Source organism: Ursus arctos, unplaced genomic scaffold (assembly GCF_023065955.2).
Source record: "Ursus arctos isolate Adak ecotype North America unplaced genomic scaffold, UrsArc2.0 scaffold_19, whole genome shotgun sequence".
Taxonomy (NCBI): Eukaryota; Metazoa; Chordata; class Mammalia; order Carnivora; family Ursidae; genus Ursus; species Ursus arctos.
In genome coordinates, this window is record NW_026622863.1 from 23,519,887 (window position 1) to 23,539,177 (window position 19,291).

The 19,291-nt window shown below is 48.5% G+C and overlaps 1 protein-coding gene across 1 annotated transcript in view; it reads left to right on the plus strand.

Moving 5' to 3' along the window:
* The window catches only part of CDH3 (cadherin 3), a 43,409-nt gene extending 24,805 nt beyond the window's left edge, over positions 1 to 18,604 (plus strand). Inside the window, exons 6-16 of the mRNA XM_026495090.4 lie at positions 95 to 239; positions 1,837 to 2,012; positions 2,675 to 2,803; positions 3,813 to 3,998; positions 6,216 to 6,457; positions 6,849 to 6,994; positions 7,741 to 7,965; positions 11,743 to 11,949; positions 14,542 to 14,672; positions 15,067 to 15,213; positions 17,708 to 18,604. Coding sequence (XP_026350875.1) covers positions 95 to 239; positions 1,837 to 2,012; positions 2,675 to 2,803; positions 3,813 to 3,998; positions 6,216 to 6,457; positions 6,849 to 6,994; positions 7,741 to 7,965; positions 11,743 to 11,949; positions 14,542 to 14,672; positions 15,067 to 15,213; positions 17,708 to 17,917 — 1,944 coding nt within the window. The 3' untranslated portion in view covers positions 17,918 to 18,604. The remainder of the gene's footprint in view (positions 1 to 94; positions 240 to 1,836; positions 2,013 to 2,674; positions 2,804 to 3,812; positions 3,999 to 6,215; positions 6,458 to 6,848; positions 6,995 to 7,740; positions 7,966 to 11,742; positions 11,950 to 14,541; positions 14,673 to 15,066; positions 15,214 to 17,707) is intronic.
* Positions 18,605 to 19,291: the final 687 nt, after the last annotated feature.

The following is a 19,291-nucleotide window of genomic DNA, read 5'->3' on the forward strand; positions in this document are numbered from 1 at the left end:
GAAGCAGGCCCCCCCACCCCCTGCCGAAAAAAAAAGAAGCAGGGCCCTGTGGGGAGGGTGGGGCTGGGCTGACCCCACACCTGTGCACCCACAGCTCTTTGGCCATGCTGTATCAGAGAATGGTGCCTCAGTGGAAGACCCCATGAACATCTCCATCATTGTCACAGACCAGAACGACCACAAGCCCAAGTTCACCCAGGAAGTTTTCAGAGGGAGTGTCTTGGAAGGGGTATTACCTGGTAAGAGGACTGGGGGGCGAGGCGGATAGCTGGGGAGGTTTGCTGGGCCCAGACCTAGCCTTGGGTCATCTTCTGTAACCATCTGGAAGTCAGACCAGACCCCCTAAAGGCTGAAAGAACCCTCCATACCTGATTTCCTCAGCTGTGCATCAGATCACCTGGGATCATCTTAAAAATACAAATTCTCCCACCCATCCCAAGATCCTTGAATAAGAATGATCCTAGGGGGGCACCTGGGTGGCTCAGCCGTTAAGCATCTGCCTTCGGCTCGGTTCTGGGATCTAGCCCTGCATCGGGCTCCCTGCTCTGCTGGGAGCCTGCTTCCTCTCCCTCTCCCTCTCCCCCTGCTTGTGTTCCCTCTCTCACTGGCTGTCTCTCTCTCTGTGTCAAATAAATAAATAAAATCTTAAAAAAAAAAAAAAAATGATCCTAGAGTACAGCCTGGAATCTGTATATTTAAAAATTTCCCAGAAGCCTCAGATGATCAGCCAGGTTTGGGAACCACTAGCTTTGGAACTACAAAGATCTAGATCTGAATCTTGATTTGCCTTTTTACCTGTGACCCTGGGCAAGTTCTTGACCTCTGAGCCTCAATCTTCACATCTGAAAATGGGAACAATGGAGGCACTTGGGTGGCTCTGTTGGTTGAGTGTCCAGCCCTTGATTTCGGCTCAAGTCGTGATCTCAGGGTCCTGGGATCAGGGCCCCACATCAGGCTCTGTGCCCAGCATGGAGTCTATTTGTCCCTCCCCCTGCTTTCTCTCTCTCAAATGAATAAATAAAATCTTGAAAGAAAGAAAGAAAGAAAGAGAGAGAGAGAGAGAGAGAGAGAAAGAAAGAAAGAAAGAAAGAAAGAAAGAAAGAAAGAAAGAGAAAGAAAGAAGAAAAGAGGAACAATGTTACCTATAAAGAATTGTGAAGATTAGATATAGCACATAATGACCTAAAGACACATGCTGGTGGGGACGGGTTCTCTTCCTTCCTCTGAGTTGTGGAGAATTCAAGAAGTGTGAGTTGGTTAGGTTGCCAATATAGAAATCCCCCAAAGAACAATAGTACCTTCAATGAGATGGAACCTTACTCTCTCCCTATATTCAAGAAGCCTAGAGGTGGACAATCAAGGCTGGAATGGTGCTTTAAAGTGTGGGAGACCTAGGCCCCTTCTCTCTCATTGCTCTGCTATTTGGGCTTTATTTCCAAGATTACCATGTAGTTGCTGCTAGAGCTCCAGCCATTACACCTGGACGGGGGGTGGGGGATGAGTGGTGGAGAATAAGCCCCATCCTCAGAAAAGCACTTCCCCCAAAGTTATATATCCCATTTGTCAGAATTTAGTCTCGAGGCCGTAGTTAGCTGCAAGAAGGCATGGGAAATAGTTTTGTTCCAGGCAGGCCTGTGCTCAACTTAAAATGATTGAGAATTTTGTTTCTAAGAAAGAAGCGGAGAATGGAAATGGACCAACTAGCAGTCTGCCACAAAGTGGAAGATGGGTGCAAGTCGATGAGCAGGGTGGAGCCTCTTCAGAGTTCCAGAAGTGGGCAAGGCTGGAACTGGAGCTGGGAAGGAAGGATGTTCACTCATTCCTTCTCCCCTGTAGGCACTTCTGTGATGCAGGTGACAGCCACAGATGAGGACGATGCCATCAACACCTACAATGGAGTGGTTGCTTACTCTATCCATAGCCAAGAGCCGAAGGACCCGCATGACCTCATGTTCACTGTCCACCGGAGCACAGGCACCATCAGCGTCATCTCCAGTGGCCTGGACCGGGAGGTGAGTGGCTCCTAGGGAAGTGCTGCCTAGGCTTGCTCAGGCTGGGGACTAAACGCTCGAGAGCAGAAGCCCCTGTCCATGCCCCCAAAGCCCAAGGCAGAGCTGTGAGAATCCAAGTCAGCTGGGACTGGCTGCTGCTGTGTTCCCGTGTTGATGTCCTACAGCTCTCTGGAGCCACTGGCATGGTGCCAAATGATCTCGTTAAGGCTGAGGAGGCAGCTATAAAATGCGGGCGCTTGATATTTTCTGTCGGTTTCCTCATTTCCTCTCAGAATGGCTCATTTAGCATGCACATTGCCCAGATTCGTCCCTTGTGTGCTACAAAGTAGAATTAGCTCCATGGATATTGGAGTTGCCTACTGTTTCCTAATTAATACCTTTGCCCAAATCCCCATTCAAAGCTCCCATTCTGCATCCGCCCAGGGTCAGGGGGCAATGCCCAGACTGCACCCCCGGTTGGCCCAGGAGAACAGTTTGGGTCTGTATTTCCCCTCCCCCTACACCCTTTGCCTCTGTTCTTTCCTGGGTGAGCAGTGGGGCAGGGATTCAAGAGAACACTGTGAGAGGGAGAGACATTCCCCTTCCCTCCACATATACTCAGGGCTCTGCCTCTGGGAGGGCTGTGAGGAGCCCCTCAGCCTGAACTCTCCTTTCCTCCCCAGAAAGTCCCCGAGTACACACTGACCATCCAGGCGACAGATATGGACGGGGATGGTTCTACCACCACAGCAGTGGCTGTAGTGGAAATCCTGGATGCCAATGACAATGCTCCTGTGTTTGATCCTCAGAAGGTAAGTGCCCTTTCGATACTTCTTCCCTCAGCAGATGATGAAGGACTCAGGTTTTCCTTTCTGATGAAACTCTGGAACTAGCTCACGTTGCTTCCCTTCCCGCCCCACCTCTTACTAGCTGTGTGCCCAGAGGCAAACTACCTAACCTCTTTGTGCCCCGTTTCCTAATCTGTGAAATGGAGGTAGTGATATTACCTGCTGCATTGCTCTGAGTTTTAGAAGGAATAATGTTTGTACAGTTCCTAATGCAATCCCTGGTACCTAAGTGCTCCATATGAAAATCCTTGTTAAGGGGCGCCTGGCTGGCTCAGTTGGTGGAGGATGTGACTCTTGATCTCGGGGTCATGAGTTCAAGCCCCTCGTTGGGGTTAGAGTTTATTGAAAGAAAGAAGGACAGACAGAAATAAAAATCCTTGTTGATAGGAAACTTAGAATTTGCCTCATACCTATACTTACCGTCCTTCACCCAGTAAATGCTGTCTACACCACCAGTGACAGAGGACTCAGTGCCACTCAAGATGACACCCATCCCCCTTCCATCTTTAGATAACTCTGGCTACTGAACGTTATTTAGGCTTGATTAAAAATTTGTTCTGAGCAGCTGAGTTCCCAGTGTTTGCCACCATTCCAGAACTTCCAAAATCGTTACTGATCCATGCTGCATAGCAATCAGGCCCTCGTCCTTCTTGCCACCCTTTTCATACCTTTCTGATCTCAGCTAGGTAGAAGGCCACACGTGGCAGGGTTCAGGGCACCCAGACCTAGTGAGATTACTGGAATATCTTGCCCCTGGGTGTAGGACAAGCAGGCCCACGATCCCTGTGGTCTGTTCCAGCAGCTGTGAGGACATTCTGCATCTGTGTATGTCCTGAAACCCTGGTGGGCGGGTTGGGTGGTCCCAGAAAGCGTGAGTTGCAGGTAGGATCCACAGCTGGCGAAGAGTAGAACAGTCTTAGGGTGGGCGGTTAATCTCTATGCTCTGACAATGCTGTGTTTCCCACACCGACAGTACGAGGCCCGCGTACCCGAGAACATGGTAGGCCATGAAGTGCAGAGGCTGACGGTGACTGATCTGGATGCCCCCAACTCACCGGCATGGCGCGCCACCTACCGCATCTTGGAAGGTGATGACGGGGACCATTTTACCATCACTGCCCACCCTGAGAGCAACCAGGGCATCCTGACGACCAAAAAGGTGAGTCCGTTTGGGCTTTAGACAAGGGCCACCCCTGGGGCAGTCAGGTCTGCAGCCTCCAGGACAAGGCAGTATACCACCTGCCTGGGGAACACCTACTTTGGAACATTCACCAGGGAGTGCACCAGGCCCAAGGTTTCTGACACTTTCCTGTCCCTCTCGTGTTAGGGAATGGATTTGTTCAAAGTAAATCTTACCGAGGGACTCAATTCATAGTACAGGTGAGAGTCACGGGTCTGATGGAAGCAGATTAGTGAAGCCTTCCTCCCAGATCCTGATGTCCAGTGGCTTCCCCCAATTCATCTTTTCACACAGTGTCTCTGTTTTATTGGAATTCTTGCTAGTTTTGCATTGAATCCATAATACAGATCTACGTTTTTGCATAGTAAAATGTTTTAAGTTACTTAATAGTGAGAGATATGCTTACTTCTCAAAAAGTCTTTGAATAAAATTGATGCTTTAAGAAGATTGGCCTAATCTTTTATTTATCTATCTATCTATCCATCCATCCTTCTGGTTTGTTATAAAGAATGGCCTAGGGTGTCTGGGTGGCTCAGTCAGTAGGTGAAACGTCTGCCTTCAGCTCAGGTCATGATCCCAGGGTCTTGGGATCGAGCCCTGCATTGGGCTCCAGCTCAACGGGGAACCCGCCGTTACCCCCGCTTGTGCGCTCATGCGCTCTCTCTCACTCTCTCTCTGCCAAAATAAATAAAATCTTAAAAAAAAAAAAATGGCCTAGTTTGAGAAGTGGGGTTTTATATAATACTTTAACGACTATCTCCTTCTTGCAACAAAAACTTTATAATGCCCTTTTTATATTGTGAAATGAATTTCATTTATAATATAACTTATCTAACTTACAAAATTTCTAGAAAAATAGAATGCCCTAACTAAAATGAAGGAGAATTTTACAGGGAAAGTTACTACTGATAATACGATTTTTTTTTTTTAAGATTTTATTTATTTATTTATTTGACAGAGAGAGAGAGAGACAGCCAGTGAGAGAGGGAACATAAGCAGGGGGAGTGGGAGAGGAAGAAGCAGACTCCCAGCGGAGCAGGGAGCCCAATGTGCGGCTTGATCCCAGAACCCTGGGATCACGCCCCGAGCCAAAGGCAGACGCTTAACGACTGAGCCACCTAGGTGCCCCGATAATACGATATTTCTATATGTAAGCTTTGCGGTGCATATGAGAAAACATAATGAAGTGGTCGGTTACTTGCGTCTCCTTGTGGAATCGTCCAAATGTAGTGGATACTTGATGTCACTCGGGGCTCATGCATACCACAGGTTATACCGATGTCTTTATAAAAACAGCAAATACACAACTTTTATGGAAGGCCTGGACAAGTCAAATTACAAGCTCCCCTCAGAAGTTGCATTCCTGGAAAAGTCAGTATAAAAACAACACCAAACATTTAGTTTATATGTAAAACAAGTAACTATAAACAGATTTTTCACACCCATGAATACGTGAACATCCAAGGGGTTATTGGCAAGTCACATGACCTGTGGGAAAGTTCTTTGTGTCCCTGCTCCAGCCTATAAATGCCAACAGTATCCCCAATCATTACGACAATTAGGCCTCCACAAGTTTCTGGAACACGCTGTAGGGGGCCACCTCCACTGGGAACCAGTTGTAGGGCTTACTGGTCTAGGGATGTTCTAAAAGGCCCTACCAGCCACTCAGAAAGGGCAGGAGGATGGGGCAGTTGGGTGGCTCAGATGGTTAAGCATCCACCTCTTGATTTCAGCTCAGGTCATGATCTCTGGGTTGTGAGATCAAGCCCCATGTCGGGCTCGGCACTTAGCATGGAGCCTACCTGAGATTTCTCTCTCCCTCTCTCCCTTCACTCCCTCAAAAAAAAAGGCAAGAGGCTTTATGGAAAAGACAGCATTTCTTTTTTAAAGATTTATTTTAGAGAGAGTTGGGGGGGAGGGGCAGAGGGAAAGAGAGAAACTCAAACTGACTCAGCACCGAGCACAGAGCTCGAAGTGGGCCTCCACATAGGGTTCAATTTCCCAACCCTGAGATCACAACTGGAGCCGAAATCAAGAGTCAGATGCTTAACAGACTGCACCCCCTAGGCGTCCCGGGAAGGACGGCATTGTTGATGCTGGGAGCCTCCAGCCCCGCACTGTGGGCCCTTTGTTTCTGACATCACAGCACTGCATCCTCAGACACTGGTGGCTCAGGTCCTCCTTCTTGTCTCTCAGGGCTTGGACTTCGAGGCCAAAAACCAGCACGTTCTGTACGTCGAAGTGACCAATGAGGCTCCCTTTGTGGTGAAGCTCCCAACCTCTACCGCCACTGTAGTGGTCCACGTGGACGATGTGAACGAGGCACCTGTGTTCGTCCCACCCTCTAAGGTCATCGAGGTCCAGGAGGGCATCTCTATCGGGGAGCCTGTCTGCACCTACTCTGCGCAGGATCCTGACAGGGGGAGTCAGAAGATCAGGTAACCAGGAGCTGGGCTCACATGCATCCAAAAGCACTGGTAGTGTTGGATGGGGATTCATTTGGTCAGCGTTTATGCTAATTACCATGAGGATTGCTGCATATTTTGAGCATCACCCCTACACGGGGCCTTCCCTTCCTACCCTCCCCAAGGCTGAGGACTCTGAGCAGAGATCCAGAGGACAGGTACAGCCACTCTCTTTCATGTGTCCCCGCTGGGCCGTCTGCCTGCTGCTCAGGCTCCCATTTAGGGGTGAGGTGCATTTTTCATGTGATCCTGCTTAGGAGCCCCAAGTCCCATGACACCATCTGCCAGTTGGAATGCATAGGCTTTGAATGACAACCAGAATTCTAAGTATTCTGGGTATGACTCTTCAACTTTTCTATTCCAGCTACCACATGCTGAGGGACCCAGCAGGGTGGCTAGCGATAGACCCAGACAGTGGGCAGGTCACTGCCACGGGGGTCTTAGACCGTGAGGATGAACGGTTTGTGATGAACAATGTCTACGAAGTCATGGTCTTGGCCACAGATGATGGTGAGAGCTTCCTCCCCACCCCTCCACTTGGTTACCTTTGGAGCCCATGGCATAGCACATCCCCTCCCCAGACAGAGTATGGTGTTAGGGAGGGTTCTCAGCAAACCAATCTGGACGGTCAAGGGAGACTTGCGGAGGAGTCTTTCAAAGACTGGGATTGGCTGGCTACGGTTTCCCTAAGACCCACGTGTTAGGAGTAAGATTTCTTTCAGCCCAAGTGTGTGGTTCACTGAGCCATGGATTGGCCTGTTGGTTTCCCCTTGTGATTGGATTAGAAGGGGCTGCCTGGAAAGTGCCATGATTGATTAGTGATGTCACACCATGACAGAGTTGGGGGATGTGATTTGATATCTCTGCTTGACACAGTGAAGCGAGGCCTGGAAGCTGGCGAGAAGTCATGGCAGGACTGTGAAGGGAGGCATCCCTAAAGCTCATCAGCAAACACTGCATCAGCCCTGAGGTGGCCAATAGGTTTCCCTTTGGGATAGATTGGTAGTGGCTGTAATTGCTATGATCAGTTAGGAAAATCTGCTGAGAATGATGGCATGATTGTCATGGATTTGCCATCACTGGTTTGATCCATGATGAGACTAGGGCAGGACATGGAGGGGCTTGAAAAGTTACAGCTGGGCAGTAAACAGGAACCTCCCTGAGGCTGACTGCATAGGTCAGAGAGCTTAACATTCACCCATCACCCAACTCAAGGACAGATGCTAAAAACGGCTCCTGTGTGTAATTATGAACAGGGAGCCCTCCCACCACTGGCACTGGGACTCTCCTGCTAACACTTATGGACATCAACGACCATGGCCCGGTCCCCGAGCCCCGTCAGATCACCATCTGCAACCAAAGCCCTGTGCCCCAAGTGCTGAACATCACGGACAAGGACCTGTCCCCCCACGCCTCCCCTTTCCAGGCCCAGCTCACACACGACTCGGATATCTACTGGTCAGCAGAGGTCAATGAGAAAGGTGAGTGAGTGGTGGTGGTAGGTGGGTGTGTGCCCCATACCAGGACCCTGTACACATTCCCACTGAGGTAAGAACATCAAGCAAATGTTACTTATTAACTTAGTGTAAGCCTTTAAGAATGTTCTAGCCCAACCACCTTCCTGTACAGTTGGAAAAACGAGGCAGGGAGAGAGAGGGTATGACTTTCTCAATCTCACATAATGAAAGAGCCAGGACTCCTACAGTGATAATAGCTCACATGCCCTGAGCACGCTTACTGTGTGTTACACAGCACTTCAGACACTTCATAGATTAGGTTACTCAGTCCTCACGGCAACCCACATATACATGTGTGTGCTCCCATTTTACACATGAGGAAACCAAGGCTTACAGAAGCTTAAATATCTTGGCAGAGGCATTACGGCTAGAAAATGATGCCACCAGAATTTTAATCCAGGCACTCTGATTTACCATTGGTGCATTTATTGAACCCTGATCATATGCAAGGTGACTTCTTTTTCTTTATTTACTATTTCTACCACCCTCTGTGGTCAGTATTTTTATCCCCATTTACAGATGACAATGAGGGACAGAGAGGTTAAGTAGCGTGCCCAAGGGCACAGAGTGCATGAGCATGGAGCAGAAGTTGAAGCCACAGTCCCCATCCCCCACGCACCTGCTCCCGTCCACCTCCCTGTCCTTTACCGTTCCCGTCCCCGCAGAGCTTCTCAGTCTTTCACAGCTTTTCACTTGTCACTGGCCTGGGAAGTGGTCTAACTGGCATCAAGTGAGTGAGGACCCGGGGTGTGTGAGAAAGATCCAGCCCCAAGAGCCAGTAAGGTCCCTGGAGAGACACTGTTCACTTCGGTTTAAAATGTCTTCCCCTTTCTCTTGGGGCTAAGGTTCCCCAGGAGGGAAACAGGGAAGCAATACACGCAGGTTCTGCCCCAAAGGAACCAAGTGCCCACTACCTATTGCTGCTGAGCTCAGCCCAGAAAGGACTCAGGAGACCTGCTCCAGATATGCACATTGTCTCAATTTTATGATTCTTGTGATTTGGGTATGTATGTCTGGCGCCTTTCCTTTGAAGAACCCAGGTTGGTCTCCTGTCACCCCCTTGTGGCCTAGAAGCCATTTTCCCCCCTCCCTGATGTTACCATTTATAGAGCATGGACTCTGGAACCAGAATGCTTGGTTCAAGACCCAGTTCCTCCATTTACTAGCTTTGTGATTATGGACAAGTTACTGAACCTCACTGTTCCTCGGTTATCCGTATCTGCAGAATGGTGCCCATAATTGTACCTACATGCATCCAGTTACTGTGAAGGTGAAGTGGGTGATTCTATGAGAGGCCTCTTGTCTGGTACATCAGTGCTCAGCAGATGTGAGCGACCACCTTCGCCAGCAGTCTTCCCAGGCAGCAATCACAGGTCTGGCTCTGTCAGGTGTGAGCATTACGGCCGAGGCCCAATGGCACCATCACCTGGTGATAGTATTGATACCTGGTTCTTGGGTTTTTTTTTTTTTTTTTTTTTAAGATTTTATTTATTTATTTGAGAGAGAGAACAAATGGCGGGGTGTGGGGAGGGCAGAGGGAGAGCAGCAAGCAGACTCCCTGCTGAGCAGGGGAGCCCAGTGTGGGGCTCGATCCCGGGATCATGACCTGAGCCAAAGTCAGATGTGTAACCGACTGAGCCACCTAGGTGCCCTTGGTTCTTGGTTTTAATTTAGTTTTTCTAATCATGTCCTTGTTGTCAGGGGAGTTAATCCAAACCCTACCCCTGTGTGACCTTGGTCTGGTTACTTAGCCTCCCTAAGCTTCAATTTCTGCATTTGTAAAATGAGGCTAATAGTACCTCCTCTTAAAGTGGCAGTGAAGTTGAGAGGAGAGCCTCGCACCCAGTCAGTGGCCACTTAGTCACCAGCACCGCCATTGTCATCATCACCTGAGAAGTCCGCCCTCTGGCATGGGGACAGGATGGTGGTCGGGATGTTTCAGTGAAATACCCCACCTTGGCCTCGACGCGGTAGACCAGATACTCAGCGTGCAGAGCTCCCTGTCTGCCTGCCATTGCCAGATGGGAACGGGGCGAAGTCTCTCTCTGGCTTTCTTACTAAGACAAGCCCAGGGAGTATGCAGAACCTTTGAACAAAAAGTGGCTTGAGGGGCCCCTGGGTGGCTCAGTCGTTAAGCGTCTGCCTTCGGCTCAGGGCCTGGTCCCAGGGTCCTGGGATCAAGCCCCATGTCAGGCTTCCTGCCCTGTTGGGAGCCTGCTTCTTCCTATCCCACCCCCCCCCACTTGTGTTCCCTCTCTCACTGGTTGTCTCTCTCTCTGTCATATAAATAAATAAAATATTTTTTTAAAAAATTAAAAAAAAAGTGGCTTGAGGTCAGTGCTGAACGAGGCCAGCAAGCCTTAGGGTGGGTGAGCTAGAAACATGGGGTGGTTTTTGGTTGCCCTGATGACTGGGGGACACTGCTGGCATTTAACAGTGAGGGTCTTTAATGCTTGGAAAAGTCCTGCATGATGAGAAGTCCTGCTACCTTGGCTAATAGCTCCTCCTTGAGAAATGAGTTTAAACTGAAGGCCTTTCTTCAGAGAAGCCCCTGACCCTCTATTTCTCACCCACAAACATAACCATCTTCCCCACTCTAGGATCGCCACATACCCTGGGCCTTTGAAGGCCAGTTAGCACAGTGTCCACGACAGCCTCCCAGCCAGCACCCCCGAACCTGTGTTCATCACTAATGCTGTGACAGCACGGGCTGGCAGCCTGTCTGATCTGCTTAACAATGTCACTCATATCACCAAGTCACGTGCTTTTGGATTTATTAATAATCGATGCTCTCAGGGTGCCTGGATGGCGCAGTGGGTTGAGTGTCAGACCCTTGATTTTGGCTCAGGTCATGATCTCAGGGTCCTGAGATCGAGCCCCGTGTCGGGCTCTGCGGTCTGTATGGAACCTGATTCTGATTCTCTCTGCCTCTCTGCTCTCCCCCTGCACCCTTGCACTCTATCTCTCAAATAAATAAATCCTTAAAAAAAAAAATTAATGCTTTTGCAGAAATATCAGTGTTTCAGATATTGAAATTCTGTCAGACACTTGAGGCACAAACATTATATTTACTCTTGCAAGGGCAAAATGCTGTAATAATAAATGGTAGTGAACTTTCATATAGGAAAACAGGTGGTCAATGTGAATATTAAAAGATAGGGTTAGTTATCTCAGGAAGAATGTATTTCATTGTGTTCTTCTTGAGGAGAACAGTGGGGAAGCTAATGGTGCTGAGAAATTATTGGCCCTGCATGACCACGACTTTTTAAAAACTTTGTTATTCTAAAAATACTGTGACTATCGATTTGACTTTTAAAAAATAAGATGATGGGGCACCTGGGTGGCTCAGTTAGTTAAGCGTCTGCTTTCAGCTCAGGTCATGATCGCTGGGTCCTGGGATCGAGTCCTGCATTAGGCTCCCTGCTCAGCGGGGAGCCTGCTTCTGCCTCTCACTCTGCACACTGCTCCCCCTACTTGTGCTCTCTCTCTCTCTCTCTCTATCCAAAAAGTAAAATCTTTAAAGAAAAAGAAAATAAGATGATGAATTTATTTTGCCATCCCTATAATCCTTTCCATGATGGTGACTTTGGCTTTGGCCAAATACCAATTTTTGTAAACCCTTGGTGTAAGTGTGCTTTTGGGGTATTTCTCCCTGTGAGGAGGTCTCCTTAACCTCCAAAGTGATATACTCCATTCCGCTTGTGGCCTCTCTCGTGGTAAACGTTACTCTGTCTCTTCCAGGAGACACAGTGGCCTTGTCCCTGAAGAAGTTCCTGAAGCAAGACACCTACGACGTGCACCTTTCTCTGGCTGACCATGGCAACAAGGAACAGCTGACAGTGATCAAGGCCACCGTGTGTAACTGCCATGGCCACGTGAAGACCTGCCCCGATCCCTGGAAAGGGGGCTTCCTCCTCCCAATCCTGGGGGCTGTCCTGGCTCTGTTGTGTAAGTACCCGTGTTCTCTCCTGTCCAAGGATGGGGTCGTTCAAAGAGCCAGTTCTACCCGGAACTGCTGGGACTGAGGCATCCCCAGCGTTGCCCATCTGTTCCTGATACTCTTAACTCTAGGTGTGTCATTTGGGGGTAGATGTTTATGGAGCTTCTGGAATGTGCCAGGCTTTGGGGAGACAGTGGTGAACAGACAGACTCAGCCCTGCTGTGATGTCATCTAGAGGCTAGAGCACTAGTTCTGAATGTGTGATCTCCAGACCAACAGCATCAGCAGTGCCAGGAGCTTGTTCAAAAGGCCAGTTCTTAGGGCTAAGATGCAGTAATCTGTGTGTTGGTTTTTTTGTTTGTTTATTTTGTTTTGTTTTGTCTTTTTTAAAGATTGTATTTGTTTATTTGACAGAGAGAGAGAGACAGCCAGCGAGAGAGGGAACACGGGCAGGGGGAGTGGGAGAGGAAGAAACAGGCTCCCAGTGGAGGAACCTGATGTGGGGCTCGATCCCAGGACTCTGGGATCACGCCCTGAGCCGAAGGCAGACGCTTAACTACTGAGCCACCCAGGCGCCCCAGTAATCTGTGTTTTAACAAGCCCTCCAGGGGTTCCGATGCATGCTAAAGTTTGAGAGTCCTTGGTCTAGGGGCAGACGTGTTTAGTTACAAACTAAGTTTAGTTTTACAAACTAAAAAACTAAGGTCATTACTCTAAAGGTGGAACCTTTCACATTGGCTTTTTCCACTCTCTGAATTGGTCCTTACACAGAAACACATTCAGTCAGATATGAATTCAATAAGGGCAGGCTTTAATCCACATCCTGCACACCCAGCACTGTTTCTGGTGCTGGGGTGAAGCACTTTATAGTAAAAAGAGACCACTTTCTGCCCTCATGGAAATTAAGTTCCAGTACAGAGAACAGACAATAAATGATCTGGCAGAGAAATCAGTGTTGGTACGGAGAAAAAGCAAGCAGAGGGAGGAGGTCTGCTATCTCAAGTAGGATGGGTAAGAAAGGCTTTGCTGAGAAGGGATATTCTAGTAAAGAACCAAAAGAGGTGAGGAAGCAAATCATGCAGCTATTTCAGGAACAGCAAGTGCAAAGGCCCTGAGGCAGCACTGTGCTTGGTGTGTGGAAACAGAAGATGGCTAGAGTGGAAAAAGCAAAAGAGGAGAAAAGTAAGAGATGGAGTCAGAGGTGATGGCTGTGGCGGAGCATCATGCTGGGCCTTGGAGACTATTGCAAGGATCTGGATAAAATGTGAAGTCATCAGAGGGATTAGAGCAAAGCAGTGATGTGATTTGACTTGAGTTTTACAGGATTTCTACTAAACAGACTGTGCAGGGGTGAGGGTGGAGACAGGAGACCATTTAGGAACTATTGCCGTAATCCAGGGGTGAGATGATGAGAGATGGTCCTATTTCAAGGCAGAATCAGTTCAGATTCATATACGGTATGAGGAAAAGAACCATCCATGTTTCTAAGACCCGAACAAGTAGAAACTGGAGTTTCCATTAACCAGTTTGGAAAAGATCATGGGAAGAGAATTGCCAGGCAGTCCAAATGGAGATATCCATGGGCTGATCTGTAAGTTTTGGTGCAGGTAAAAAGTCCAGGTCACCTTCTGCCTTTCCCCAGACTCAATGGGGAGGAAAAGAGGAGGGAAAGAATGCAGTATAGCCCACATAGGGTGTGCATCCTGAGAACCCATAGACTCCCCAAGAAGGCGGGGTCTGTTGTGTTGGGCCAGAGATTGACCTTGGTTCTGTTAACAGGCCAAAGAAGTGATAAAGGTAAATAGTGGCCATATCCTCTCACACTGAACAGCCACAGAGAGGGCTCTGGGGACCCTTCTTATTGGGATTAACTGGAGGTAGTCCTGGTATTAGGGAGAACAGCCAGGCATTAGCTGGCCAGGACCCCCATGTCCAAATAGCCTGCCAGCCCTTCCAACCATAGCACTAAAAGCCAGTCCTTCTCTTGAAATACCAAAATAGTATTTGCACCTACATTCAAATTACGACACCATATAGACTTGCACTGTCTTTTTGCTTTTAACTTAGTCTGTGGCTAATTTTAGGGCTCACCTGGGGACTGAAAAAGAGTTTTGTTGAAAAGTAACATCTTCTGGGAGATTCCCTTGAGGACCAGTATCACTGATAAGGGAAGACTGACAAATGATACAGAATTATGGGGGGGAGGGGGGAGGTCAGATTGCTGCGAGGAGGGAGTGATGTTAGGCTGAGTCCTGAAGGGTGAGAGCCATGCATGTGCGTGCAGAGTGTCCCAAGAAAGGAATGCCCAGGTGAAGGTCCTGGAGCTGAAAAGTGCTGGGTGTATTTGTGGCATTCCAAGGAGGCCAATGTGACTAGACCTACGAGGGGGTGTATATGTGTGGAGACAGGCAGGGGCCAACCCTGTACACTTTGATAAGAAGGTAGGGGTTTTCCTAGGTGCAAGGGAGCCATTGAAAGTATTTTAAGCCCTGGCTACCAAGGAGAGGGGTCTAAAATTAGGTAGGGCTCTGAGGGTTTGGGGGTATCAACCAGCTCTGTGGTTGGGGGGGGCAGATATTTACCTTCCCTGCCTCTTCCAGTCCTCCTGCTGGTGCTTCTCTTGTTGGTGAGGAAGAAGAGGAAGGTGAAGGAGCCCCTTCTGCTACCAGAAGATGACACCCGTGACAATGTCTTCTACTACGGTGAAGAGGGAGGTGGTGAGGAGGACCAGGTGAGGCATTGAGGGTCTGGGGTTTGGAAGATGAATGGTTCTAGGACCACTGGCAGGGATGGTTGGGTCAGTCAACTAACCACGTTAGCTCCATTGACCAGACCCTGGCCTAGCGCATCACTCTTCATGTAGGACTGACCACCATTTCTCCTCTTCTGAGAGGGTGTCTGGTCCACAGCTGTGGTCCCTTTGACCCTATTCAAGGTGGCCTTGAGCCTATGCTTAATTTGGGAGGAGGGGCTGTGGAAACAAGGGCTTTCAGAAATGTCTGACAGAGATTGTCTTCTAAGTCCTACCCATGAACCAGAACACCCTTGTGGCAGGGGAGTGGGCTGAAACATAAATGGTGGGGGGCTGCCTTCTCAATCCCATGTTCTTCTTCATGTCCTTGAAGGACTATGACATCACCCAGCTCCACCGGGGTCTGGAGGCCCGGCCTGAGGTGGTTCTCCGCAACGATGTGGCACCAACCTTCATCCCCACACCCATGTACCGTCCACGTCCAGCCAACCCAGATGAGATCGGGAACTTCATCATTGAGGTGAGGCCTAGGGGTCCAGCCGAGGGCAGGCCTTTATTCAGGCACCGGCAGCATGGGAGAAAGAGCATGGGTTTGGAGTCTTGGCTCCGGGTTTAAATCTTGCCTCCCTCACCAACCAGCTGTGTGACCCTGGCATATTTGAGTCATTTCTGGGCTTCTGTTTTCTCCTCCATGAAATCCTAAGTTGCAGAGTGGTTAACAATAGGTTAGGAATCATTTATTCAACAAATATAACAATTGTTAGAAAACTGTGCAGCCAGACTACCCGGGTGTGAATTTTTAAAGGTCCCAGATGATCCCAGTGTGGAGCAGAGTTGGCAACCCTCTGTTATAGGTTGCATTTTCTTTTTTTGTTTTTATTTGAGAGAGAGCGCACCAGCAGGGGTAGAGGCAGAGGGAGAAGCAGACTCCCCGCTGAGCACGAGCCCGAAGCAACCTGTTCCCAGGATCCTGAGATCATGACCTGAGCCAAAGTCAGATGCTTAGCCGGCTGCGCCACCCGGGCGCCCGTGTTATAGGTTGCTTTAAGGATTGGATGAGCAAGCACCTGGAACCGTGGTTCCCAAATATTGGAATCTCCTGGGGGAACTTCAAAAACTCCTGATGTCTCTGACTCCTTGCAGAGATTGTGGTATAATTGATCTGGATGTGGCTTGGGCTTCAGATTTTAAAAAAAAAATCCCAAGTAGGGGTGCCTGAGTGGCTCAGTAAGTCGCGTGGCTGCCTTTGGCTCAGGTCGTGATCTCGGGGTCCTGGGATCTAGCTCCTCATTGGGCTCCCTGCCCAGCGGGGAGTCTGCTTCTCCCTCTCCCTCTGCCCCTCCCTCCTATGCATGTGCTCTCTCTCTCTTTCTCTGTCTCTCAAATAAATAAATAAATAAATAAATAAATAACATCTTTTTAAAAAAAGTTTCCAAGTAATTTAAGTCTAGGAACCACTGGCCTGGCATGTAGCATTTAGTAGGTAATGATAGTTATTGTTGATAATAGCTGAGTATCTCCAGTGTTTTTAACTCTGGTCACATGTTTGATTTATCTGAGGGATTTTGAAAAACAGCAATGCCTGGAAGGCAGGGATTCATTTGTTTTTTAGGCTCCAATTTTTTTTTAAAGCTCCCCAAGCTTAAAATCAGATACACAGCCAGGGCTGTGAGAACCCCTGAACTAGGTACATAGGAGACACATGATAGGCGCCTATCACAGCCTGGTACCTCATTAGCAGTAAATGGAGGTTTTCTCTCTCTCTCTCTCTCTCTCTTTTTCCCTTAAGTAAGCTCTACACCCAACATGGGCCTTGAACACAGACCCTAAGATCAAGAGTCGCATGCTCTACTGACTGAGCTAGCCAGATGCCCCATAAGTGGAGGTTCTTAATATGAGTTAGGGAGGGAGGGAGGAAAGTTGGGAGGAGGAAGTGAGGGAGGAAGAAAAAGATAGATTGATGGATCTCAGGGGGTGCGAGGAAGCAGCGGTGGGCAGAGGGCTTGGTAGGCAGTCAAAAGGCCTTACCCTGGCTTGAACTTTTCTCTTACTTCTCTTGCCTTCTAGAAGTAGCCTGGTGGACTCTGTTCTTTAGCTCATGCTAATGAGAGTGCTGTGCAAAAACAAAAGCATCTGGGGAAAGTTGCTCAGAGCAGATGGTTTGAGAAAATGCCTTGGAGCTAAATACCTGGAACTTTCCCCTCCAGTTAGATGAAGACCATTTCCAGAATGTCTCTGGACAGACATTTAGATAGTTTGCAAATACGGTGTCATTCAATGCTCAAATCAAGTGCAGGGAGGGAATCCTCTTGTTATCCTCGTTTTACAAATGAGGAAATAATGTTCAACTATGTGCCAAGTACTATTCTAATAAGCACTTTACATATATTCACGTGTATTAATTTATTCTTCTAAAACTATATGAAGTCTCCCATTTTATTTTTAAATATGCCCAGAGCACAGCACATACCCAGAGTAGTTTTTTTTTCTTTTTTTAAAGATTTTATTTATTTATTTGACAGAGAGACAGCACAAGCAGGGGGAGAGGGAGAGGGAGAAGCAGGCTCCCCGCTGATCAGGGAGCCTGATGTGGGGCTCGATCCTGGGACTCTGGGATCATGACATGAGCCAAAGGCAAACGCCTAACCGACTGAGCCACACAGGCTCCCCAAGTCTCCCATTTTAGAGACAAGATAAAAACAGCACATAAAGGTTAAGGAGTTTGCCTGAGGTCACAAAACTAGGGAGTGAAGTCCGAGTTCTGACTCAAGCTGTCTGATTTCAGAGTCCCTGCCCTTGACCACTGGCTTGGTCCACTAAGCACTTGCTGTATGCTGGGCTCAGTGCTCGGTGTTTATATGCATTATTTCATTTCACCTTTCAAAACCTTACTGGAAGGAAGAGATGTCTTCACAGATGAGGAGATGCAATCTCAGCAGGGTGAACTCATTTGCCCAAGCTTTCGCAGCTGCTGAGTGACCGCTGCTCCTAACCACCTGCTCTTGTTGCCACAGAACCTAAAGGCGGCCAACACGGACCCCACGGCCCCACCTTACGACTCCCTGCTGGTGTTTGACTACGAGGGCAGCGGCTCTGACGCTGCCTCCCTGAGCTCCCTCACCTCCTCCGCCTCTGACCAGGACCAAGACTATGACTATCTGAACGAGTGGGGCAGCCGCTTCAAGAAGCTGGCAGATATGTATGGTGGTGGCCAGGACGACTAGGCCACCTGCCAGCAGGACCAGGGACTAAAGGTTGGGCCTCAGTGGCATCTCCAAGGAGCCTGAGTCCTCCCCTCAGCCAAGGACTTGGGAGCTTGTCAAGAAGTGGCCTTAGCAACTTGGAGGAGAGAGGCCCTCAAATCTGACATTAAGGGTTGTTTTCTAAGCCTTTCAGAGTGGAGGGACATGGGTGGTTTGATTTCACCTCTGGAAACCTCTCAGACTAGGCCAGGGTTGCCTCCGAGGCCAAATTTCTGGGAGTCTATCACCTGCCATAAAATGCCCGGACCAACTCTGACCACCGCCTACAACCCCCAGTGATGATGTTCTCTCTGGAATGGACCCTTCTCCTTAGAATGAGGCCCTTATTGCAACCTGAATTTTTTTTTTTTTTTTTTTAATACTGTCTTCAAAAAGTTAGAGGCAGGTCCTCAGTGGTCCCCTGGATTGCTCCAGAAGCCGAAGCCTGAGCTCCTTGACTCACGTGCCTCATGCACTTCTCTCTCCTCTCCAGGCAACAAGGCCTCCAATTGAATGAATTCCTGCGTTTTTATACTGAGTGCGACTGTGTTGTCCTTTATTTTTTATTTTCCCTATTGAGTGCTGTAGATAAAGGGTGATGACAATCCGCGTAAATGTACTACAACTTTTTTATTAAAGGAATTTTTCCCAGAGGTGCCTGGGGAGTGAGCTGCTGCTTCTTGTAGTTTTATTGCCCCGTGGGTCATGTACCACACCATTCACCCACTTCAGTGTCCAATTCTTTGGTTTTCAGAATTGTCAGAGTTGTGTAAGGGGAGTGGGCACTTGTTAACCCTGCTGGCTTCACCCAGCTTCCTCCCAATGGTAGAGGAAATTCAGGATTCATATACATGCCCAGGTGGGCCTGTTGAGGGTAAATCTACCCTCCTCTCTACAATTTTTTTTTTTTTAAGTAATCTCTACACCCAACATGGTGCTTGAACTCACAGCCCTGAGATTGACAGTCACGTGCTCTTCTGACTGAGCCAGCCAGGAGACCGTCTCTCTCCACATTCTGAGCTGCCCTTCTGTGTGGGAGAACCATTAACCCCCTTACTGCTGGGCTGAGCCCCACCAGAGCTACAGGCAATGTCTTTTTGGAACAATGGCTGCTCTTGGGTAATGTAGTATGGAAAGAGTTCCTCTTCTTTGTGGTGGGCTCTGTGTTGAAAGGCAGGGAGAGGCCGGATTCTGCTACTTCCTAACAAGCCAAATTTAACCTCTATTTGACTCACATTTTTCATGTATCAAATGGGGAGTTTTTATGGAGATTAAATGATGCCATATCTGGGCACATTGTTAGGGTTATTTGTGTTCACTGGTAACAGCTACTATTTATTTAATACTTTTTAGGGC